The sequence below is a fragment of the Poeciliopsis prolifica genome, unplaced genomic scaffold (assembly GCF_027474105.1).
Source record: "Poeciliopsis prolifica strain line A6 unplaced genomic scaffold, Auburn_PproV2 SCAFFOLD012, whole genome shotgun sequence".
Classification (NCBI taxonomy): domain Eukaryota; kingdom Metazoa; phylum Chordata; class Actinopteri; order Cyprinodontiformes; family Poeciliidae; genus Poeciliopsis; species Poeciliopsis prolifica.
Genome location: NW_026562387.1, coordinates 12,385,502 through 12,411,148, shown reverse-complemented (window position 1 = coordinate 12,411,148; position 25,647 = coordinate 12,385,502). Strand labels below are relative to the sequence as shown.

The following is a 25,647-nucleotide window of genomic DNA, read 5'->3' as shown; positions in this document are numbered from 1 at the left end:
TTCTGTCTTAGCCGGACTAAATTAAATTAAATTGGACTGCAATTCCCTAAAAAGTGGAATAGAGAGTTCTTTCATTCAAGCCCTGCCACAAGGAGGAATTTGGCTACAGGGATGTCAAACCATGCATGAAAGCTCAGTCAAGTTTAATCATGCCATCTTCTTAGTGCTTTCCAGGCCAGGTGAAGTAAGAAGTCATTATACACCCTCCACACTCCCTTTTTTTATTACTCCGCGCTCCGTCCCCTCCTACAGCTCAGGACTAACTCTATATTCATGTGCTCAATCTTGCAGTTGCTCAAACTCCCCACAGCAGCTCCTGGGCACAGCAGCCCCCTCCATCGCCTCCACAGCTTCAGTCGCTGAGCGCAATGCCACGGAGTGAAAACAGGCGCAGCGCCTGCTCCGTTCACGACACCATGTGGAGGACATGCAGTATCTTTTGCGCATGGACTCTGCTCTTCCTCACAGAAGTCTGTGCGCAGTCTCAGGGGAGGTAGATATCTTTATGTTCTTATTATTTCGAATGCATGTAACAGGAAGGGTGGCGAGGACGACAGGAGAGGTTTCGAGAGGAATATTCTGCAATCTGGACCGCCTCTGGTCATATATTTAAGCATCCAATGTGTTTTTATTTGCTAAGAACTTATTAAAATTCAGATCACATTATTTATTGTTATTGTTTTTTTTTAAATCCTGTTTTGTTATAATGTCATCACTGTGTGTAAAGTGTCCCCTACAGAACAATCTTTCCATGTGGCGGAAACATCACAGGGGAGTCTGGAGTCATCGGAAGCCAAGGTTACCCAGGAGTTTACCCTCCAAACACCAAATGTGTGTGGAGAATCACAGTGAGTCCAGTTAGCTGCATATTTACTTGTTTGTCAACCACGACTTAGGACCATGATGGAGGAAAAAAAGTTAGATAGTTCCAAAAATTCTAAAGAGTTGAACTAGTCAAATATGACAGATCTAACTACTAGTTTCATTCTAAAAATACTTCTGAGCAGCCACATCAGACTGAGTCTGTTCCTTCTTTGGCTGCTCGGCCCTCTTAGATAACTCTACTTTAAAGCAGCAGCTGATTAAGATGGTTCTCTGTACAGTGTGTTCCTACCAGCTCTGCCTATGGAATATGCAGAATTGGTAGAGAAATGTATCTTTAAAAAAAAAAAAAGTTTCCAGACTGTGACTGGGCCATTTTAACACTTAACATGCTTTGACCTGAACCATTCCCTGGGATGTATGTTAAGAGTCGTGCCATGTTATGCGGTGAGAGATGGTGAGGTTGACGCTGTGGACCCATGTTAGTTAAATGAAATGACAATTTAATGAAGTTAGAAATCCAAAAATCCAAAATCCAGGCAGCACAGAATGAGCAGGAAGCTAAAAGCTCAAAGCTAGCAAGTGGTATAACAAAACCAACAACAGACCTGATGGTAGACAAGAGGAGGAACTAGGAATACGGTGGGATTAAATATAAAGTGGGTAATCAGGAAAAGGAGACACAGTTGGGAACTATGAAGGGGTATACCGGACAACACAGAGACTCAATAGACACAGAAACCTAAAATAAACACAAGGAAAACTCAAATCCGCACAAGTTGTCCTGGAAGGTGAACCTCTGTGCCAGTCTGAACTCATTCACAAAATGAGGGATGAAAAAAGTAGGATGAAAGACTGAGCTGCACTCTTTCATTTATTGTGTCTTGACGCATATCATATTTGATGTGGAAGATACTAGTTTATTATTCTTAATGAATTATTTGCATTAATAATAATAAAACTTATACTAATAATAGTAATAAGTTGTTTTGTACTTTTGACTAACGTCATGCACTGGAGTGCATGGAGCAAGTGAAACTGTGTCATCATTGAAAAATTAACTTCTATTGTGTTCTATGCTGTGTGAAATTTTCAACCTAGGTTCCTGAAGGCAAGGTGGTCGTACTGTCATTTCGCTTCATTGATCTGGAGAACGACAACCTTTGTCGCTACGACTACGTGGATGTACACAGTGGTCATGTCAATGGGCAGAGACTTGGTCGTTTCTGTGGGACCTTCAAGCCCGGATCCCTCGTGTCCGCAGGCAACAAGATGCTCCTGCAGATGGTGTCTGATGCCAACACCGCTGGCAGTGGCTTCCTTGCGGATTTCTTTGCTGGCTATCCTCATGAGAGAGGTAGGCAAGAAGATAGGAATATGGTTACGGAAAATATATTCTGACAGTATGGAGAACTGTGATGGTGTTGCAAAATAGATTGTTCTCTAACTGTGTAAGATAAAGGGATTCTACACCATGTCATATCAGGACAGAATTTTCTTTCATTCATTTCCAGATTGTAATAAAAAAGAAAACAAAGTTGGCACTGTATCTTCACATTGCTAAACTGTGCAAAAGCTAAAAATGACAAGGTCTAAAAAAGGAAATTGTTTTTTACAGAGTTACATTAAATTTTTTTTTTAAGTCTTATTTTTTCAAACCCATGAAACCCATGAGTTGCTGGCTGAGAAATCACTGATAAGAGTCAATAAAAAAGAAGAAAAGAAAAAGAAAGTAGTGTAATGCAAGTCCTCTTTGAATTAATTGATTTGTTTTTTTTTTACTCTTTGAAATAAAATTTATTTAGCTCTGATGTCAAAGAAAGCATCAAAGTAGCTTTTTAGCAGAATAGTAGCTTAAATTAAAAGCCATCTTAAGAATCGAGTTGTTTCACGATTTGTGGAACATAATAAAAAAGCTGAAACTTCCAGAATGTTTGAAAAGTATTGAATTTTGAAATGTGAACTAGTTTGGTCAATGGAGATGACCTTAATTGTTTAGAAAGTGCTGTTTGCATTTTAGCTTTTGGTGTTTAAATTGTCCAGTACAGGACTTAAAAACAAAAGTTCCTGCAAAGTAACCTAGAGGTGCATGTCAGTTTTTACTCTCAACATGATGTACATATTTATTTTATTTATTTTTATTTTTATTTTTTTGTAATTCTTCTGGGGAGGAATTCAGTTAAAAGCCACGGTCTAAATATCACTTAGAGATAAATGAGTATTTTTCAGTTTGATGTCTCATCTACCGTCTTTTCTGTGGAATTTTAATGGATGGTTCCTTGTACCTAGCTATGTTCATGCTTGTAATGGATACCGTGTCGGTATCCAGTTTGCCGAACTATGTCTTTATCGTAGCAACAAAAATAAGTTCATGTCTGAGAAAACGACATGCTCTATTTTTGGAACAGCAGTCAAATTCTTTTCACATGCAGAAAAATAAGTTCAAAAGTTCACACTGACTGAACACATTTTAGAGGAGCTCTTAAGAAATAAATAACATTTGAAAAATCATCCACTGAAAAGCAGTTTGACATTTCCCCCTCTGTCTTCATAGGTGACCAGTACTGTGGAGGCAGACTTGATAAGCCTTCTGGGACTTTTAAAACACCTAACTGGCCTGAAAAGGACTATCCAGCTGGTGTCACCTGCTTCTGGCATATAGAGGCTCCAAAAAACCAGGTCAGTCAACTGAAACTGCAGAGGCACCTCAATAAATACAAAGAACATATATTCGAATACTTTGTGCAGTATCCATTACTTAGAAAAGACAATTCATCTGTGAATTATTTACTACTGCAGATTATCGAAGTAAAGTTTGAGAAGTTCGACGTGGAGCGGGACAACTACTGCCGCTATGACCACGTCTCCATTTTCAATGGGGCAGAAATAAATGACGCCAAAAGAATCGGCAAATACTGCGGAGACAGCCCCCCAGCGTAGGTGATTTCTGTCATGCAGAAGGTACTATTTCCTAGTAAAAATCTCCATCTTGTGACTTCATCTCAGTTCATCATCGATCCTTCTTCTCTGCACTGCTCTTTAGACCAGTGTTCTCGGAGGGGAATCACCTCCTGATCCAGTTCCTGTCCGATCTCAGCTTGACTGCGGATGGCTTCATTGGACACTACAAGTTCAGACCGAAGAAGCTGCCCATCACCACCACACCACCAACCACCACCACACAGCCGGTCACTACTAGGCCCATACGTATGTAGTAACTTGATTCCTACAAAAAAAAAAAGAAAATATATATATATCAACTAAAAGAATAGTTGGATATCCATTTGTTGATCTAATTATTGCACATCTCACACTTATTGGGAACACCTAATTTTAGATGCATGATCTCACACTAAAAATATAGAAAAATACAGCCATTAATTGGAGTCCATTGATTAAGTAGATTAAAATAATTTAAAAATATTTATTTTCAAGCCCTGCGACAGACTGGCGACCTGTCCAGGGTGTACCCCGCCTTTCACTTGGAACGCTAGTTGGAGATAGGCACCAGCACCTACTATTTGAGTAGTGTTTGGAAAATCCCACATGTTTGATGAAAGGACAAAAAAAGTGGTTCTTGTGTTACAGCATTGCACACTAAAAGTAATTTTAGATAGAAAAGTGAAGTGAAAAGGCACAAGGTACAATCCCGGACATGGAAAGTCCCCATTAGCAGCACATATTCCTACAGAGTTGATCCTAAAAGTGTGTGTTTGCTACCATTTCCCCTGAGTAAACTGTGCATTAAACAAGTTCACTTGCAGTGTGGACATGGGTTTGTGCCCACAATAATGGCTTCTTTTCATATTCACTCATGTTCCCACACACTATTGCTTTTTCCCTTAGTCAGGCCAGGTTATTTTGGCAGACCCCCCATGTGATGACGTCATTCTGCGATACTGCTTTCTGTTTGTTTCCTCCCTGCTGTTCCTCTTTCCAGTAAAAACATATTTAGTCAGTCACCTTGTATTTTCTTGAAGCCGTATTTCTTCCCTTTATAGATTCGAACTTGAAAAACAGATGTTTTTCCATTCCATTATTTAATTATTGGTCTTCAAAGTTGACAGCGAAGAGAGTATTGTGCAACTGAAAGTATCCAGTGAGGAAACCACAAGACTGCAGATGTATCCATAACTTATATGCTTGCATAAATTTACATGTGCATTTGTGTGCCCCCCTCCAGCTCTGAAGTATTCCGCTGCCTTGTGTCAGCAGACATGCAAAAGACGAGGAACCCTTGAGAGCAATTACTGCTCCAGCAATTTTGGTGAGAACATCAATGCAAGTTGTGGTTCATATAACCCTCATAAATGACCCTAATTAATAGATCACAGCTGATATTGACTTGCCAGGGTGTGTATTGGGTTGTGGAACTATTGCAAATATGCTAATCCCAACCAGCCCTTCAGCTGAGGATCAGTATATCAGCTGAAGGTCTTGACAGCCAACTCCCGCCCTGTAAGTAGCTGTTTACAGTCCTGATCATGTCCTCTCTCTTTTTTTTAAGTTTTTTTTTTCTGGTCTTGCAACTGAAAGACTGCCTTGATAGGCAGTCAGAAACTGAAGTACTGTACACATTCAGTGCACAGTAACCTCCAGTATGAACATGAACACACACACACTCCTAGAGCCCGTAAGGTAACTAGGTGTAAAACAAACAGACTGCGGGATGTTAGCTGCCTACGTGTTAGATCTGCACTTGGATTTGAGCCAGAAACCGATGAGCAAACGATGTGGAAAATATCCCCTGCATGTTGTGGTTAGGGGGAATTTAGCTCATGTTAGAAGTGGTGAGACAGTAGACTGAAAACATTCTTGTCTAATCAATGTTTTACGTCTTAAAACAGCTGGTGTTTAATCTAGTTCAGTTCTCTGAGATCCGTCCAAAGCGGTTCTCTGGTTTGTGTAACAGCAGCAACTGACTGAGAAAGCCACTCTGGATATTCTCAGGTCTGTCAGTGTAGACATAGTGGTGCCATCAGTGTAGAGTGTCCAGTTTTTTCCTTTAGGTTCTCTTCATCTATGATTCCTCTAGGGTCACTTGCCAGCCGCTACTGTGTTTCCATGAGTCGGAACAAGAACACTGAGTCCTTCTTCTGGAGGCTCCGGTCAGACTAAACAGGAAGTTATTTTAACCCCCACTTCATTGCATTGTTTTAACATTGGGGGAAGTGGAAGCTTTGCTTTATATTAGAAGATAATTGGTTTCTTATGGACTGTTTCTGGAGCTGAGATCTGATCTTTTAATTTTACTCCATTGCTATGCTTTAAATTTCACATTATGCACGCAATTATGATCACTGCCAAGACATAAATGTTCAATAATAATTATCAAGTTACAAACAATTACTTGAACATAAATATTTGCGTCTACATGTGTAATTCTGAGCCCTGTATGGATAAGAGTGGATCTAAATTAAGATCAAACTTATGCTGCTGATTCTTGTTCTCGAAATAATTTTGTAATGTTTTATGTTTAATCGTTAAATCTTCAAAGAAGATAGGAGGAAGGTTCAAATACACAGTTAAAAGCTCAACATCAATATGACAATTTATGCACATGTTGGGTTTATGTAAACTTCTCAGTAAAACTGTATTTGACATTCTGTGTCAATGATACCTCTGGTGTTGCATTGTTTGACTTTATAAAGGAGCTTTATAGCTCATGGCTGACGAAGAGATTTGAGAAAGGTCAGGCAGGAGGCGTTGTGACTCAACATCAAATTTTCAGAGACGATCTTGTTAACTCACAACGACACTTTTACAGCTTCACTGCACTTCAAAGACAAGATAATAAAAGAGCAAAAAAAAAAAAAGATTGGACAAATACTGTCCTCATCTCGTTTACAGTAAAGATGAAACTGAAATTTTCTGCACTGCAGCTGTTAAATTCTTAGCTTACATTCCTTTTTTTCCCCTAGCCCTCCTCCCCCCACTGACAAGAAACTTGCTGTAGACTTGTTTATAAAAACCTGCAGTATTTAACTTGGAAATCTTCTCATTGAGATCTAAAAGAAGTAAAATTGTTTCAGAAAGTACACATACAGAACTGCATAATTACTACAATTTAAGCACCTTTGCTTGCCATCCCTTATTCTCCTTTCTTTTGTGTCTGTGACAGTGATAACTGGAACGGTCATTACTGCAGCGATGAGAGGAGGAAGCATGTACGCCACCATCTCCATCATCAATGTGTATAAAGAAGGCAGCCTGGCAATCCAGCAGGCGGGGAAGACAATGAGCACCAAGATCATTATCCTGTGCAAAAAGTGTCCATTAATCAGACGAGGTATGTGCTATAATAGTGCTGGAATTAAATAGCCTTTTCTCAAATGTTTTAAAAAAAATGATGTTATGAAAATGCTCATAGTTACAATGCAGCTCCAGGTTGACTGTTTTAAATAAGAAATGGCTTTGAGTTTGCCTCCTCTGCTCCTTTGCCGATCTATCTGAGGTGTTAGGTAAGCGGCAGAACTCACTGTCCAAACAGTCAACAACAAGTAAATATGTTTATATGTGTTCATATAAACATATGGCATACAGACCTGCCACATGCAGACTCTCATGTCGGGCCTCCCTGAATGTCTCTGCCGTTCCCGCCACTGCATTCAGGTGTTTTTTGTGTGACCTCACCAGGCTTGAACTACATCTTCATGGGTCAGGTGGACGAGGAGGGCCGGGGGAAGATCGCCCCACACCACTTTGTCATGGCCTTTAAGAAGAAGAACCGAAAAGGACTAAATGTTCTGAAAAACAGGCAGTGCTGATCTTTCCCTGTCGCGCTGAGGATCTCTGCTGCGCTGCTCCTGCTTGAAGAGGCTCAGCCGTGGATGGAAACAATTAGGCAGGAAACAAAGCTCCTTTTCAATGACACCAAACCAAATCCGGGTGTAGAGCTGGCACAGCAAGACAATGAATGTGTCTGTTTCAATAAATTAAGGGTGACACACATCGGTTTATTTATTAGGACGATTTTTTTTTTTGCCAACTCATGCAGCATTGAGTAATTGCAGGTTGTCTGCTGTTTAGTTGTTAAAACTAAGATTAATGAGCAAACAATGAGTTCAGATTTCTTCTTCTATCCACAGATTGTTCCCTGCATTCCTGTTACGATTACAGAGATTAAATTGTAGCCAGTTAGAAAAACATTCCTCCATTTATTTATTTCTTTCTTTGAGCTGCACATCTGTTCTGGTATCCCATAGTGGCACTTTCATTTTAAAACGAATCCAAGCTATCCAAACGAATCCAAAATTTAAGCTGTTGACTATAATGTGAAAATAAGGCTTCTTGAATTTGACATTCTTTTCTAATATCTGATGTGATTTTTTTTTTTTTTACAATCAGGTACAAATATTCTTTGTTTAGTTATTAGGAACAGTTTAGATGTTGTAAATGTGGTGACCAAAGTGCAATAATTCATTCTTTTCAAAGTGGTTTTCCAATTTTATGTTAAAATACTGACATTTATTGACACAGATCTTCAGTATCAGCTCATGTCATTTCTATACTGTCACCTTCTTGTTAAGGCAATTATTTTCATATAAGTAAGATTATAAATATTATTTATAAAGCATTGTTGTTATCCTACCTAATAAAACTCTGACATTTTTCTTTTGTCTGTTTGTTTGAAGCTATGCCCTGTTTAGCTTGGAGGTGGGTCAGGCACGCGATGTGACATATGCATGGACTACTAGTAGACTGTTGCTACAATTGATGAAAAGAATAAAAAAAGGGAGAGGTGGGAGCCCCAGCACTCCCTCTGGATCAACACCCACTGCCTTTAAGTAAAATTATGAAGGAAAAACTAGCTTTGTCTCAGATTTTTAAGCAAGTCATCACCAAGAAAGTCCAAATCTTCCACAAATCTTTTATTATTTTCCTGTCGAAAAGAATGGCTTTCTTTATTTACAAAGTAAAGGTTACATAGCTGAATAAAGAGGAGGCCTGAGTCTTGAGGCTTTGGTGAATACATATTTCTTTAATAAAGGTCCAGGTTTTAAAACTACCCCAGAGACTTCAAAGAGCAGAGTTATTGCACATGCTTGGGGGACATGAAGCAAAGATTTCATCAAGAAGGAAGGAAGAGGAACGAGTCTGTTTTTGTTTGTTTGTTTTTTGCCTTAACTCCTTGGGTAGAACATGGCGTATTTGGATGTGCGGAAGCCCAGCAGGTCCCTCATCTCGTTGCGAAACTTGGACAGGTCTTGGCGTAGGTCGTTCAGATTTTCCACTGTGGCTTGATCCATGCTCTGCATCTTCTGCCTCGTGGAGGTCAGGTAGCGGTGTACTAGACAGCACATAATCTTCTGGTAGTTCTCATCACGTTTCTGTTTCAGATTCTTCCACTCCTGCAAGGTAACCACACCGATGGGCTTCAGACTCAAGGTTAGACATTCTGGAAACCATAGAGATCTAGTTACAGTTTTCAATACCTTCAGAGGTCATAATGAAAATAATGTGGACACTCTGTTAGCTTTAGTGTTTTAAATATTGGGAAATATCAGACATCTGCTATAAATATAATATCTGAATAAAAACTAAGAGCATGACAAAATGTAAGGTCTGTGGAAAACTACAAGAAGAAAACCACATCTAGTTTTAAGATGGAGTCAATTTTAACACTTTTTAAGCCCTACAATTTAATTGGCTTCTTTCTTAAGACTTTTTATGACTAAAACCTCCATAAACTCTGCATAGGCCTGTTTCCAAAATAATTGAGGTCTATCATCATTTTACAACAAAAAGGATAAGTTGCAAAAAGTGAAAGGTGAAAAACTTCATATTCAGCACATCAAATGTCAAAATTCATGATGGTACAATTAGAAAATGACTGAACAACTGCCTTATTTGAAAGGGTTGCCAAAAGTTATTTGTACGTAGTATCTAAATAAGCTTCAAGATGAGATGTTTGCTGAAAACGTAGGATGCCAAGTTTTATGATGATTAGCTGTGATTATCTTTCTCACCTTGAGACTGTTCTGTCTCTTCACTTTGCCCTTGGAAGTGTGAGAACAGATCCACTTCCTCAGGCTGGTCACCAGGTAGCAGACGGTTTTTGGCGAGGTCAGGATATTGAGAGGTGGGGGCAGGGTACACTTGTCGTCAAAGTAGCTGAGCCACAGTTTGGCCCGTGCAAATTTCCACTCCTTATCCTCATGATTCTATAGAAAGCATAAAAAATGATTACCTGTCGTTATCTGAAGTTTAAACTGTTCAAGTGAAAGTACCTTGTAAATGCAAAATCACCAGTTTAATCTAATAAGAATCAAACAATTATTCAAACACACAAAGAAATAATTTGCCATCTGTGAAGCATTTCAGGGTGACTCGAAGCAACATCTATTCTTAACAGTAAGTGAAAGCAGATGCTGCTTTCTGCTCTGAGATTAACTCAAATTGCTTGAGACAACTGATGAGCCAAATGGTGTTTAAACTTACAGCAATTTGTCTGAAACTTTTATGGAGCATGGCCACGAGCAGCTTGGTCAGCACGATAACCACCACAATGTTGTAGGTGCCTATGATCAGGGCACCGACAAAGGAGCGCAGCTCCTCTGTGTAGCTGATGCGGGTGACGAAGAGCGCAACATGCGCCAAGGAGAAAATGTACCAGAACAGAGCATAGCAGGTCCCCATAAACCTGGAAAACAGAAAACAATATCTTGAATACAAGCATGGCTGCCGGCCAAACATCTGGCACCTATAACCACTTTTAACCTAGCTATAAATTCCAACCCTGTAGCCATCACTCAAAGCTGCAAGGAGGATGTGCTTGCTGAACTAGTGTGTTGGAATCACTTTTGGATATCTGATTTTTTACATTTAACAACTGGAAATAATTTTAGAAATTTTGATACATATCCCCTTTCTTCCATGTTAAGTTCTCTGGATAATTTCAACTATAAATATGAATATATGCAAAATACTAGATAATCTAATACTTGTGCAATAACTCTTGCTTTGCATTTGTTCTTCAGTATAATTTCAGCATCTCTTAATGAGTATTCTAAATAGTAATCATTGTCTTAAAAAATAGCTTTAAGTTTGCACATACGTGTGAAATGCATCGTTGCTCTGTTGCTGGCAGAAGATACCCTCACAGTCCTTGGTTTGTTTAATCTGGTCCTTTGTGTCTTTAGCGTGGTCTTTTCCATAGAGCTGGGTCAGCCCAATGGTGAAGGAGAATAACACAAGCAGGAAGAGGCCCAGAAACTTTCCAAACTCCTGCAACATCTGACCCATGGAGATCTGTGGGACATCAATATGTCTGTTATTCTAGTGCTGGTAACATGCACACCCACACACTCACACACACACACACAAACAAGGCAGAAGTCGCTGCGGTTTTGTTTACAGAAGAAGTTTTAAATCCAACAGAAAATAATTTGTTTGTGAAAGCATATGCCCCCAATCTTTAGCTGATTTTTCTTTGTGAAAATGAATGCATCAAAGCACATTGTGTGGGTTGATGTTTCTTATTTTGATGCTTTTAATTAGAAGACGACAACTAAATAAATATTTTACAAGATAATCACAAATCAAAGCTAATTAAACAAAAAATATTATTTTGGTCTCTATAAGTACTAATAAACAATATAAACCATTGTATATACAACAAGTACATATTTACAATCCATGTAGTGCAAGAAGGATTACTCAGGCATATATAGCATAAAAACAAATAAAAACACAGCTCCACAGCAAACTAAGCAGGATGTTCTGGTCCATCTTTACTTCTTTATGTACCCTGGTTGCCTATTTTTACATCTTTGTTTTTGAAAAGCACCAGTGTTCACACAGGGAAGTGGAAAAGCAGCTGGGAAGCTCTGGGTCCTGTGTACATGAGGGAAAACAAAGGAGACAAAAAAATATCCTCAAAGGTTACTATTTCTAAATCTATGTGGCCCTATCTGTTAGAAAAGATGCTCAAATAAACAAGCTTGTCAACGTAACAACACAAGCCTTCAGTGTTTCCAGAGTAACCGCTCTGCCTGCACCGCGGAGTGAGTGACGACCAGCGTGTTTGAGCAGAAGGGTAGGTCTGTTAGCAGGATTTGTTCTCTTGTCATATATAAATTCCCCAGCCACTATGTGCATGGGTGATTTAAGAGCTGAGTTGAGGTTGTACCCTTTCTTGGCAAGCATGACATAAAGCCCAGTTTAGTAACCATACAAACAGAGCCTGGATGTAATTGCTCCTAACATTGACTGAAAAGGCTTAATGTGTAGCGCAAGCACTGCCAAATACTGTTTTCTTGATTAAATATTATGGTTTTATGGCAATCGTGGTAGAAAAAGTAAAAAAAGAAAATAAAAAATGAAGGCATCAGTACAAGGTGATGGGTGAATAGTTGAAAATGCAAATATCATAAAACTTGTCAAGACAATTTTTTTTTGGAAAGGTCATGAAGGTTTTGTGGTTCAAGACAAAATTAATTTAGTAGGAGGCAAAAAGAAATCTCTTTGGGTGCTATGGGTTGCAGACCCCTGTCTTAGATGCTATCTCCAAGCCCCAGGGTGTGCAGAAGGTATGCCAGAAAAACAGAGGTTGCCATCAAAACCATGAAGGTGTGAAGTTTGCTAAACTCTATTGGACTTTGACTGGAACTGTGTGCTTTGAGTGAGACAAAGACAACCTTTTAATAACAAACATTGCACATGGGCTTGCTGTAAAACAAACAAATATATGTATTAAAGCTTTCCACTGTTAAGTAAAACGGAGGATCAGTGACTATGTGGGTGTGTTTATTTTATAGAGGCCCTGAGAATCTTGTTATTGTGCTTACATTTTTCTGACTTTTTCAGTCTGCAATAAAACAGCCTTTTATTTAGGCTTTTTACACACCGGTGTTACTTATAAGTTTGAATGAGTATCTCCATACAACACCATAACATACGTACAAAGAAGAACAGGATGTTTCGGTGTAAATATTGGCAATTTTTACAGTACATTTTCTTTTACGACTTATAATGTAATCTCCCCACAGCAATTACTCAGAACCCTATTAAAATAAGATATATTGCACAGCTGGGCTATAGCTTGTGTTTGTACTCTCAAGTGCATTCCTGTATGGAGTTAACCATCAGGTATGATGGATTAATACTGTCAGTGAGGTTAAGTCTGAGCTGCGAGCAAACTTCACACACGTCCAATCATCCTTTCCAAACTCAGCACGGGGGGAAGTATGCCTGCAACCCCCATAATCATGAGTCACAGTCTGCATGGAAAAGGGGGATGTCTGGGTGTGGCTGGATGGAAGACTGTCTCGGTCAGATATCATGAGAGTGCTAAAATGTGTGGGTGCGTGCACATTTGTTGGGAGAGGTGTGTCTGCCATGTGAGTACAGCGTCTGTTTCCAGAGCTAATCATTTTTCCATTCTGCCAGGCCACGTGCTGATGCATGAGTGAGGCAGAAAGTCGGGGAAGAGATGAAGCAGAAAGGCGAAAGAGATTTAAGCTGGAACCTACGTGTTTACTGCTGGCAGTGGGGAATTAGTGTTATTATCCAACCACAAACTGTAACCAAGACTTAATGACAGGAAGCTGTTCCTAGAAATATGTCAGTGCATACCTGAGGACTGCTTTACGTAACAGAACACACACATAGTGGAGAGAAAATAAAACTCTAGACACCCAGAAGAAATCTGGACACTGGATGTTTTTTTATAAATCTTCCAAGAAGGCGATGTCATGATTTAAGATCAGGGAGCACAGATGGTTCTGAAATAACAGGAGAGAATGAGTGGAAAATGTAAAATCCAGATTTCACAAGCTGATGCTTAGATTTTAATCATTTTAATCAGAGCAATTGTACTGCTAAAAAATTAACAGATTTCCATTGAACACTAGCAAGACTAACAAAACTTATTAAAGTTTTAATGGACGGAAAAATGTGTTGAATGCTTTTTGCTTGACTCTAACTTACAGTGCCTTGAGAAAATACAAATTGTCTTCACTCTGGTAACCCTAAATAAAACCAGGTTGACTTCAGAGATTACAACATAGAACTCAGTTTAATATAATATCAGTGTGTGTTGAACTGATCTGTGAATGCCTTGTTTTGTCAGAAAACATTCAGTGAACAATCTGCATCGTGAAGGTCAAGGAACACAGCAGGAACACAACAGGCAGATCCTCACAAACTTTCTTTGTGAGAAAGTTTAAAGCAGGGTGAACTATTAGTTTTAAACTACCTCAAAAAATAATAGGAGCAGAATGGTAAATGTAAGTTACAACAATTTGAGACGGTTTAGAACAGTTTAGTACACTGAGTCATTTTCGTTAACAAACAGGAAAAAAATCATCCTCTACAAGAATTCTATGTGCTTCTACTGAATGCCTATGATGATGTTATCAGACAGAATAGCACAGCTGGTGTGATATTTAGAGTGGGCTTGCCCTTGAGTTATCACATTAACAGAGAGGGGAAGAGAGTGGGCGGTGTGATCGTCTGTCTGTGCAAGTGTGACAAAAATATAATAAAAAATAGGGAAAAAAAGTAGCTTCATAACTCTTACATAAGTGCTTGCTAACCTGCAGTGGCCCAAGAATGGAGCTGGTGGTGTACATGAAGAAGAGTCTCAGGTAACTCAGAACGTTGGCGAAGGCGAAGAGGCCCTCAGCAACCAGGATAGGATGGAAGGCGTCCCAGTTCTTCCTCTCTGTCTCTTGATCATTTTTGAACTGCAGATCAAGGGAAAACTGTCTTAAAGGCGGACACTTGTGTTAGGAACATTTCAGTGCTTTGAAATCCTAGACCACAGACAGTTTTAGCACAAATAATAAAACTGTCTTGGGGTAACATTCATTTTTATAAACAGGACAACGTGGATCTTTTGCATCCCTTGAAAATTTACAACGAGCCTGTGAAGAAAAATCCAATCTTTTATTTGAGTATACTTACTCAGTTGGGGAAAAAATGTTTTCACCAAAATGACCAGAAAAAAAATTTAACACTTTGCTTTTACAACATATAGATTTTTTTTTTTTCAACAATCCAATATTTTTTGTTCACACAGAGACATGTTCCTGTTAGCCACTGGCTTGGACAAAGACCCATAATTTGCTCCCACACAGTGAGGAGAATAATAAGGGAGAGAAAAAAGATCACTGTTTGTTAACTCTTTTCTCAGGAATACTATAACTATTCATGAGATCCTTGTAAAGCTGTCATCTGATTAGAGCTCTTTATCTGGTTGGCTACATCCACCCCTCCACTCTCCTCCCTTCCTGGTCCATTAAGAAAACATAAATAATCTACTGTGACAATGAGTGCTGTTGCTTTGCACAGCTCTGTTCATGATGCATGGTACTGCTGTTTGGTTCCACTTGGTGGCACTTTCAAAAATAAACAGAGCCAATTAACCCTGATGCAGGCAATTCTTGTTAATGTGAGGGATGTTGGTGGTGACCCTTTTACTTAACCTAATTGCCAGAAATTTGCTTTGACTGTTCGAGTCTTAGTTTCAACGTGCTAATGTGTGTCATCCAACTGTCGAAATGTTAACCATGGTCTGTCATCAGATTCAATAACTTGAACTAGATGCTCCTTATTTATTATTACTTGTGAAATCTGTAAATGCCACAGGCAGCACAGCTGACCTTCTGTCAAGACTGGTGAAGGTGGAGATAGGATAGAGCCAAAATGCAAATTGTGACGTAGCCTAATGAAGATTTATTTTAACATAATGCATGGACCAGAGTGCTCAACAAACTTGAAAGACGTAAAATACACAAGGGTCTCACATCAGACAAAGGCATGATTAGAAATTAAATACTGTGAGAGACAGGTGCGAGAGATAACTGATCTGGTGAAAAACATGAGCTAAATTAACAGGGGGAAGGTTGAGCTAAGGAACTAAAGACTACAGGAATAAATGCAAACAAGAAATAAAACCTGAAATCTAGAGGATAACAGACACTGCTCAATACAGACAGAAAACCAAAAAGCAATCTCTGGAGTTTATGGGCTGGTCTGGAACATCCTAAATAATGAAGGACACATTTTGGGCCAGACAACTGAAACTTTGGACACAGTTCAATGTTCCTACAGAACAACAATACCAAGAATGCATTTAAACTTGTTATAAAATGGTCATAGCTGTGTAAAATTAAGGTTCTGGAATAGCTACAACATTAATCCCATTCAAAATGTGTGGACTTAAAAAACAGATCCCTGACAGAAAGGTTACTTATCTAAAAGTTCTGGCATTTGACAGTGGTCAAATATCTATCCAAAATTTAACAACTTTTGCATTCAAATCTTCTTGTTGAAATTTGTTGCAATTGTTCATAATACAGTCTCATTCATCTGTAAACCCAAAAATTATCACAATTGATTTCATTATGACTGGAAAATTACAACCAGAACTATTTCTATTGATCTTAGCTATGTTGTCAATTTAAAAAATAATGCAATGTGCTGTTTACCTTGCTATGAGCAACTATTTTAAGAGTGAAGGTTGCCAGATAGAGAGAATTCATCACAAAACTTAGCTGGTTCCTGGACTCTTCCAGAAAGTCTTCCAGCCCTTCGTACCACAAACGTTTCACGTCCGACCACACCATTCCTACAAGGGTGCAGAAATTGATCATCAGATACACTCACATAACAGACACACTGATTTTTGCAGCTATGTGGAACATTCTTTCAGATTAACCCATAAGTCACCTCTCAGATTGAGCCGTAGGGGACAGAAGGGATATGAGATGCAAAAATTGGTATTTAAAGTGAAGAAAAATTTGTGTCTAGTGAGATTTAGGAAACTGTGTGGCATTTAACAAAAATGGGAAGTAGCTTTCTTCAGAAAAAAATATCCATTAGTTCTGCATGTAAACAGGATATAAAAACAGCCAATGTGTAGTTATTCTGTACTGTGATTCAGAGATAACTTATCTGTCAGGAGTTTTAAAAGGAAGCCAGCAAAGAAGTGACAGCCCTGGGCACAGAAAACCCTAATAGCTGTTTCTTCACCCACTCATCGCGTTTGAGAAATGAGACACACAAACACAACATAAGAAACACTAAGACACGTTCATGCAGCCGAGTGCAAAGACACACACACTCTTACAGCATCTGATTTCTCCATTAATGGGAGATAACTGGCTCAAGGAAAAAGGAGAAATACGAGAAGATGGGTGCAGCAGGAGACAAACAGCGAACAACAGAGAGCAGGAAAAAAAAAAGATTGCTGGGTGTAAAGATAAACTCATGCAGGGAGTTTGATAGCTGCTCACATCCTGCTAACAAAATATTTTGGAGAAGGGCAATCACGGACACCTCTTGTCTACTTGCCTAACAGAGAATGTTGTATTAATGCAAGAGGATTCCGGGTGTGCAGATCACATCTTTTGAAAGAGAGCTTGACAAATACTCAACCTGATCTCTGATGTTCTTTTGCAATAGATAAAGAATTATTTCACTTCTGTGGAACACATGCAGAACCCCATTTCACTTTTTTGTCATGAGTCCACTGATATCAAATTGAAAACTTCCCAACATCCATTTATATAAGTTTAACGAATTTTAATCTCACTGCTTCTTCTACAGAATTCTATTACCTGTCAGGTGCTGTTAATAAAATGATTTATTAACCAAACGGTGAGCCGAATGAGACCTATAGCACAATGAGCTAGGGGGAAAACAGCAGGATTTTACAGCCACTTACAAACATCCCAGTAAGAAGCCAGAGCCATTAACGAGACCCAAAGTGCATGATGATAATGGCTTCTTGGCAGACGGGGAAGGTAGGGAGGGAGGTTGCTCTCCAGAGATGGTCCATTTATAATTGTGACTTTTCAGCTGCCTCTGATAAGCAAGTAGGGGGATATAATTTTGGTGTCTTGATTAAATATTCATGCTGCAAGAGCTAGAAATCTTTTACTTTTCTAAATGTGTATAATGCATTTTATTAGGACATTATGTGATAGACCAAAATACAAGTTGAGGGAAAATAATAACTTGTTTTGCAACTGTGGCGTGCAGTTGAATTCAGAGGCCTGTTAGTCAGTAATTTACTAACTGCTGGTTTGTAGCTCCAGCTGCCCTGAGGCAGACTGACTGTCGTGACTCGGTGGTGTTGGTCAGCCCTTCTGACCAACACCGACTGGCAAGTTGGGGGAAGTATTTTGCCCAGGGACACAAATTACGAGGGTCCTCCCTCGTTCCTATTTGTCTATTAGCTTTGCAAAAATTTAAATAGTTAGATGTTGTCAAATTTTCTTTGCAAAATAATAACTACTCTGTCAAACTAGTGTTTGTGAACATCAGTTTCAGTGACTCGATTTGTGTTTAGACTTTGAATAGACCATTCAAGCCCATGATTATTTTTCCTGCGGTAAGCTGAATCTTTCTCAAAATCTAAGATCTGTTGCATCCTCTAACAGATCTTCTTCCATCTTTTCATCAACAGCTCTGACCAACCTATTAGTTCTTGGCAAGAGAAGAATCCCCACAGCATGATGTTGCCACCACCACTTTTTACCATGTAGATTACCATTACTTTTTCTCTACACATTTTAGACCTCTTTTGTTTGTTATGTATTCATGCCAAACCATACCTAACGCATCCTTCATCAGATAGATACCTTACCTATGATCCAGAGGATCAGCAGGTAATCAATCATCTCGAGTGCAGGGCCCATTGTGTTCTTCTTGCCCTCATTGTAAACCAGAGAATACAGGTTGAGCAGCAGCAGAAAGGTGAAATAGGAGGCGCTGTGGATGATGAACTTCACGAATGGCGTGTGGATTATCTGGCCGACTCGGGAGCGGGGCACCAGCAGGTAGCACACAGAGAGGAGCGGCCAGAGCAGCGCCAGGCTCAGGACCGTGCCCATCTTCAAACATGTGTGCTTCCGTCGGTAGCTGGCCATCTCTCCGAACCAGACGGTGTTGAGGAACTGCTGACAGTTGGACTGAGCCACAAACTGTGAAGATGGACAACACAGGAATCGACAGAAATAAGAAAAAAAAAACTTATTTACAACTATGCTTAACTTTGTGTCAATCAATCACGTTAAACCCCAATGAAATATTGTCCTATTCAATTTATTACATGTGTTCTCTGATTTAAAGCTCCTTTTGAAAATAACAAGCCAGTATTAAACATATTCAGTTCTGTATTTAAATGTTTATTTTATTATTGGTCTGATTAAATATTGTAATTTTAATGTCATGTTCTCATTAGCCATAAGAGGAAAATTGTCATAATTAAGAGCAAATCAAGGCTTGAAAACACCAGCCTGTGTGTAATTAATCTACATAATGTGTTTCACTTAGTGAATTAAGTCACTGAGATTGATGAAGTTTTCAATAATATTCACATTTCTTGAGAGTGTAGGAAAATATAAAAACAGTTAAGAAGTGTAAATATTCTACATTGCAGTATGTAGCTATTAAAATATATATTTTTTGCACTGATTCGTATGTACTTATTTCTCATGGGTAGCTTTATATATAACTGTATTAATGTTTCATTCTAAAGTAGGAAGCACTGGGCTGCTAGCTGTACAATAAAAGGCACATTTTTCACACAGAACCTTGCAGGTTATAAATCATTTAAAACTTAGACTTTAAGTTTATCTTTGACTGCTGTTGCCTTAAGGAAGCACTTTAAACTGCCAAACTTTTGTTCCCTAAAGTCAGGTTCACAACATGCTGCTGTAGCACATACATATGCCAGCGAGTACAGTACAGGAGATAGATAAAAAAAAGTAATGAAACCTGTAAGCTTTGGAGTTGCAGACTTTCTCTAGCCTACCTCTTTTTGGTTGTACTTGATGGCAAGTTTAAGCCGGCTGAGGTTCATGCGCTCCTCCAGCAGGCCCCTCTTGTCAACATGATCATCGCTGGAGGTGTGATTGAGAATCACTTCCAGCTCTCGAGAGTTTCGAGCCTGAGCCAGAAGATCCTTGGCAAACATTTTGCACTGTTTCGCCAGTTCTTCGTAGTCATTCCTACAGTGGAGATAGGTCTTTAAACATATCCTGTTCGATTCTATAGCTTATTATATAGCATTGTTGTTTGTGCTGTAGGGAGAGACCTGCACAGTTTTTACTTTAATATTCCATAGTTTTTTAGATTGATGTAACAGACAGGCCCTAGAGAACATTACTCACAGAAGTAACAGCATTATTTAACTATTTCTTAAAGGATAAATCCAAAAGTGAAAGATGAATTTATGGTTGGACAAATTACCTGAGACTTGAATAGATTAACAAAAAGATGGCTAATGACTGAGTAAGTAATATTTTAACCTGAATTCAACCTCGACAAGGCTGAGCTCCTTCAGGTCTGCACTGAGCTCAAATGCTCGTAGTATGGGGTCCTCCTCAGTCAGCATGATAAGAGAGGGGCTCGCTAGGCAGCGGTAGATGTCGAGTCGGAACCTGAAGGACAAAGTTTTATTTTAAATAAATTTTAAAAGAGAGGATTGAAGTTGCCCAAAAATGAGAATTCAACTGACACAGCACATAACCAATACTCGGGCACATGTTGTATAAATTAATTAAAGTTAATTAACGCTGTGTAACTGCTTTGGTGTGCAATCACATATCATAGTTGCTTATTTAGAAAAATAGAAACAAAGGTAATATAAAATAAAGGGAAACAAAAAAAAAACTTCAGTAATTACTGTGACATAATTTAGTATGGCTTAATTTTCCAGTCAGCCTAACTGCATGAATATGGTATAAAAAAAAAAAAAAGAAAAAAAGATGAACATTAAAAACTATTTGCGGTTTTGGATAAACTTGCTGTTGAATGTCACATCTGGTAAAAAAAACAAATATATATATATATATTTAGAAACTTTACAACAAATAGTTGTTTGGTCAATCCCTTTCTTTACTGCAGTTCTCAAATAGAAAATTTTAGAGGTTTTGTTTATTGCCCCCCTCAAAGTGCATAGTGGGGAAATAAATATGGGTTGTTGTAAAAAGTTAATCAGTGTTCCAGTTATTTCACTTTCCAGAATACTGCTTTGGCTGGAAATAGGAAGGAAAGTTTAGGGAAGTGTCTGTTTTCTGTTAGCCAGTTACTGACTTTTGAAGGTCAAATTGCAAACTAAAGAGCAGCCGGAATCCTTTTAATAAAAACAATATAAATATAAATTCTATGGGATTTTTCTTATTCAAAGGGAGATTATACTACTGCAATAAAAGATAGATTGTTTTTTACACATCTTTACCAGATGTTCCAATAAATGTAGATGGTGTAATATTTGTATTTTTAAATCATTACATGTGCAAAAAAGGGCTTTTGGAAGAAGTTAAAGGTCTTAATAGTAGACTTTATGACAAAGACAGGATGCAGCATGAAATCTGCTGAGCTACACATGCATCAGTAGTTGTAATGTTACAGCACCAACCATTTGTAGCACAGTCCTGCTACAAATGCTTCAAAAGTAAATGTTAACGCTCAACTTTCCCGACAAGCAGAAGTATGCATTGAATAAAATAAACATTGAGTTTTCTAGCCGCTGGAACCTGCTTAAAGCTCTGTGTTACTTGGCAGAGAAGTCACACATTGTTTCAGTCAGACCGCTGCGTGGGACAGAAAATAAAATTGCCCAGCAAAATAACTTAACAAAATCACATCTTTCAATCCAAGATGGAATCCGAAAGCAAAACATATCAATTCTCCTGGGTAAAACACAGTGGTTTTCATTCCTTTTTGGTTAAGTTAGACATGCAATCTCTTTTACAAGTCAGAGTAAAACAGCTACATAATACAAATACTAAATGCTGTTTCTTGCTAAGCATTTAGCAAGAAATAACAACACATTGCACATTGCATCTATGTCGACATTCAAAAGTCCATCTAAATGCATTCCTGCTGCACATTTTCAATAAATGATTGCTTTGCGTCCACAAGCTATCATAAAAACCACTTTGTGACATTTTGTAATAGCTATAAATCACTGCATTAGCATGTACCTGGAGTGCCTTAAGCTGTCCTTCTTGTTTTTAGCATTGCACAGCATGCACTCGCAACCTACAGCGTGAGGCCGAGGGAGGGAGATATCCTGTTTCAGCAGCATGGTGAGGATCTCATAATTATTTCTGTGTGCTGCCAGGATTACAGGAGCCACATCCATGGTGGTGGAGTACTCTGGGTTCTGGATCCGCTGCATCAGTTTCTGAAAAGCACAGCAAGCAAGTATTAAAAACAAAACAAATAAACAAAAGAGACACGCTGTGGTACTTGGTTATTTGAGTCTGAAATGATGTTTTAATCTCCTGCAATAAAGGGACTTACAGCGATAGAGGGCTTGGAGGAGCGTCTTGGTCTGTGGTTGAGGAGGATGTCCACAGCACCCACAACCTCCGAGTCTATAGCAACAAGCAAGGCATCTGTGGCCTTCCAGAAAAACATAATTTTAGAAGAAAGAAGGGGGAAAAAAAGCAGGCAGAGTGAAAGAAAAAGATAAAGTGCTTTGCTAAAGTACCAGTTTTTCACATGTAGCCTACCTATTTGAAAAATACCTCATTTAAACTGGTTGCAGAAAATTTCCAAGCATTGCCAAAGGATTTCAATAGGATCGAGGTCTGGATTCAGATTGGACATGAAATTGACCTGACAGAGCGTTATTCCAAAGAAGGTTTGATATCAGCCATTTGCAAGTTAAATATAAAGGATGAATAACTACCAAAAAAGAATAATTATTCAAGCACATTGATGTTTGTGTGAATTAGGGTCTATTAAAAATGTGAACTGCAATGTAGACGATACAAAGATCTCCCAGTGTAAATTCGGTGACCTGCAAAACAACATTTGGAGGTCACTGTATCCTCATTTCTGACATACCTGGCAGCCGTGCTCGAGCAGAAGCTGCAGGATGTCCAGGTTTTCGTTCTCGATCGTGATGGTCACCGCATCCCGGCCCAGCACATCCGCACAGTTGACATTGAGCTCCCCGTGGCAGTTCTCCTCCAGCAGCTTCTTCACCATGTAATAGTCGCCTAAGATGACAAAATTGTTCATAAAACTCACGAGTAGCTTTCAAGTGATTCTTTCGAAGATGTTTCAGGAGTCGCCGCCAGACCTCAACAGTAGTTACAAGGAGAGTGGTGAGACAGAACAGGAAGCAGCCTCCTAAATCTTTTGCTTAACAATAACATCTCCCTCAAAGCAGAGCAACAGCTTCTCCGCTGTGTTTGCAGAGGCTTTATATGGTGAATTTGTGAACTTATCAATGGCTCGATGAGAATGCCCATGCCTCTGTGCTATTTGACCTGCGCTTAACTCATCAGCTTCATGTCCTTGTTAGGAGCTGTGGAGATTCAGCAGATGAATCCTGTAACATGCAGACAGTCACACATCCAGGCCCGGATTATGTTCTACTGGCTGCATCACTGCAGGTTAACACGAGCTTCTAGGACATGAAAAGCCTAATATAGCTCAAATGGGGGAATAAAAGATTGGGCGAACCTTTCTCACATGCCAGCAGGAAGAGCTTCTCGTCCAGCGTCGTCTCCTCTTTCACTTCTCTCACGTCTTTCAAGGCCAGGAATTTGTCGGGGGAGGAGGTGTCCGTGCCCTGGTACAGAGCTGCCATTACGACGGAGAGCGAGTACGGCCAAGCACTGATGTGCATCCCACTAGAAAGCTGCGACCATCACACAAGAAAGCCCGTCATCACCATTGTCACTATGTGTGGCCGGACCAGTGGAGGAATCCTTCCCGAAGCGAGTCGCAGCAGAACGGGGGCAGGTTTACAGCGTCGTCACCGGGAGAAATCTTCATGTGTGGTCAACACGCTCCGAGGGGGTTGCGTTTTCTAAATACAACCGTCTGCTGCCGAGTGTCCGACCTCGATTCCACTGGATTAACAGAGTCAAACGTCTGCTTCCGCCAAGAAGAACAAAACCGTCATCCCTTCCGCCGTGTTTTCACGCACCATCTTCTGTCTCACACCGCAGGTTTGCTGCTGGGATCTTTTTGGTCCTGATGCTGCCGACGAGGACGCTACTGCGCATGCTTCCTCCTCCGAGTCGCACGCTCGTCCTTCGTGCACGCGCAGCGCCGTGTGTGACTCAGAATTACGTAACGGTGCTGCTTTGTGTACTGTTTGTCCTGGCCGTAAAGGCTGTGCAGAGGCAGAGGCTTTATCTGTTATGCAGCAAAACGCGCACAATGCTGAAAGTTATTGGCAGAGCTTTGCTACAGAATTTATGCATTTATTGCATTCATTTGCACTTTGTACTGTTAAACATCAAACCATCCTTTTAGTGTACCATTCGGAGTACCTGCTATTATGTCACCATGCTGTGCATATAGCATGCACAACATAGATTGCAACATTTGATTTATTAGGTTTGTTAATTTAATTAATTAACGAATTCTTTAATAATGGACAGTTTTCTGGAGTGCATGGCAAATATGTCAACAGATTCTGGCACTTTATGAATGTTATGGATGTTTTTAGCTGCTCTTATTTGTTGCTTCTGTGAATAATGTTCTCCTAGCAGGGTTTGTCGATCTTGATGGTCAGAAATGATTTGTTAGATTTGCAGTTGATATTCTTTTCATGATGAATTACAAATTAGCTATTCTGCAAAAGGTGTAGGCTATTGCAGGCATCGGATTGCCTTGATCTACATATCTTGCATCTGTATCTATAAGCTAAGCGATAAAATAATTTAAAAACTGGATAAAGCAATGCTTCTTGCAGTGTCCTCAGTTGAGGAAACTGTTTTATTTACATTCCTGTCTAACTTCATTCCATACCTGCCCGGTGAGTTTCTTGATCTAACAGATCTTTGCATGAAACCTGCATTTATATTTTGATTAATATACATCCATTACATACATGCATTATTTTTACTTTACAGATGACTTTGTATGTTTAATTCATTTCATGGTATCAGAGTAAAAGAGACTAAACACTTGTCACATTTTTATTTGTAAAAAAGACAAAAGACAAACAAAAACATACCATTTAATCTCAATCTTTTGAAAATACATTGAACTCTGGTTGTAGCTTGAAAGGAGGTCAAAACATTGATAGAATATAAATACTTTTGCTAGAATTAGTATTTCAGCACATTGGGATAGAAATCTTATCAAAGTTTATGTCTGACTTTTTCTCTGTGTTATATTAAATGGCGGGTAATGGAGGCTTGACCATGCAACAGATATGTTTGGACAACTATTTGTAAAATTAATTATAGACTGATGGAGTCCATTCCAGGCCATAATGGAGCCGATGTGGAGTTTTCCACCAGCATGTCAGAACACTCACAAACATCTTTAGATATTTTACCAGAGAGGACTGAGGAAGTCGAGATTATTTTACAGTTTGACAAAATAGTGCTAGCAGCTACAAACATAAATAAAAAATTCTGTCAAAATGAAAGCCTGGCAGGCAGTTGCATAAAAAATATTTTATGTGAAATTCAGACTTAAAGTGATTTGATAAGAAGCAGTTCCTTGACAGACCCATGTGTACTGTTGGATAAAAAAGTAAGTCTTTATCCTGCACATTTTATTTGTTCTATATGCAAAGTAAACTCTGAATTTATCAAATGGTTGATGTATTGATTCAACATATCCTTTTTTCTAATTTGGCATTATTTATTCATTTCTCCTTTTATTTGCTACTACTTATTCTGAAAGAAAAACATTAATTGAATGAAACGGTTATTTAAATAGGCCTGTGTCTTAAATTTCTGGGGGTTTTATATAAATTAAATGCTTTGCATCGATTGTGTTATTGTGAGGGGTGAGTACGTCGTTATCCACCAGAGGGCAGTCTGTGCAAAGTTTCTAGAACATCTGCAATTATTTTAAACTATAACTATTGAACTGCACAGCCGA

General features: G+C 39.0%; 2 protein-coding genes across 3 annotated transcripts; one reads left to right on the top strand and one right to left on the bottom strand.

Annotated features, from left to right (window-relative positions):
- Positions 1 to 316: 316 nt before the first annotated feature.
- Positions 317 to 8,540, top strand: pcolce2b (procollagen C-endopeptidase enhancer 2b). 2 transcript variants are annotated; one of them, XM_055037528.1, is made up of 9 exons: positions 317 to 493; positions 728 to 848; positions 1,924 to 2,179; positions 3,377 to 3,501; positions 3,622 to 3,758; positions 3,866 to 4,029; positions 5,006 to 5,089; positions 6,944 to 7,111; positions 8,457 to 8,540. In XM_055037528.1, the coding sequence occupies exons 1-9, from the start codon at positions 369 to 371 to the stop codon at positions 8,498 to 8,500; spliced, it is 1,224 nt and encodes a 407-aa protein (XP_054893503.1). In that variant the 5' UTR covers positions 317 to 368; the 3' UTR covers positions 8,501 to 8,540. The 2 variants fall into 2 exon arrangements, with proteins under 2 accessions (XP_054893503.1, XP_054893502.1); XM_055037527.1 differs by lacking the exon at positions 8,457 to 8,540 and adding an exon at positions 7,459 to 8,435.
- Positions 8,541 to 8,678: 138 nt separating this feature from the next.
- On the bottom strand, positions 8,679 to 23,812 carry trpc1 (transient receptor potential cation channel, subfamily C, member 1). The gene is made up of 13 exons (XM_055037526.1): positions 23,260 to 23,812; positions 22,636 to 22,790; positions 22,087 to 22,188; positions 21,765 to 21,967; positions 20,085 to 20,216; positions 19,589 to 19,784; positions 18,419 to 18,755; positions 16,257 to 16,396; positions 14,361 to 14,510; positions 10,880 to 11,073; positions 10,264 to 10,465; positions 9,792 to 9,986; positions 8,679 to 9,173 (listed from the first exon to the last, which is right to left on the bottom strand). Exons 1-13 carry the CDS (start codon positions 23,423 to 23,425, stop codon positions 8,946 to 8,948), a joined length of 2,400 nt encoding a protein of 799 aa, XP_054893501.1. The 5' UTR covers positions 23,426 to 23,812; the 3' UTR covers positions 8,679 to 8,945.
- Between the last annotated feature and the right edge of the window lie 1,835 nt (positions 23,813 to 25,647).

Bases quoted from the DNA above. Each gene is read 5' to 3' on its own strand.
- pcolce2b (XM_055037527.1), top strand. From the start codon at position 369: ATGCCACGGAGTGAAAACAGGCGCAGCGCCTGCTCCGTTCACGACACC. The intron at 849-1,923 runs GTGAGTCCAGTT...TTTTCAACCTAG, and splicing joins AATGTGTGTGGAGAATCACA to GTTCCTGAAGGCAAGGTGGT. The intron at 2,180-3,376 runs GTAGGCAAGAAG...CTGTCTTCATAG, and splicing joins TGGCTATCCTCATGAGAGAG to GTGACCAGTACTGTGGAGGC.
- trpc1 (XM_055037526.1), bottom strand. From the start codon at position 23,425: ATGCACATCAGTGCTTGGCCGTACTCGCTCTCCGTCGTAATGGCAGCT. The intron at 20,217-21,764 runs GTACATGCTAAT...TTTGTCCTTCAG, and splicing joins GACAGCTTAAGGCACTCCAG to GTTCCGACTCGACATCTACC. The intron at 11,074-14,360 runs GTTAGCAAGCAC...GATGTCCCACAG, and splicing joins CCATTCTTGGGCCACTGCAG to ATCTCCATGGGTCAGATGTT.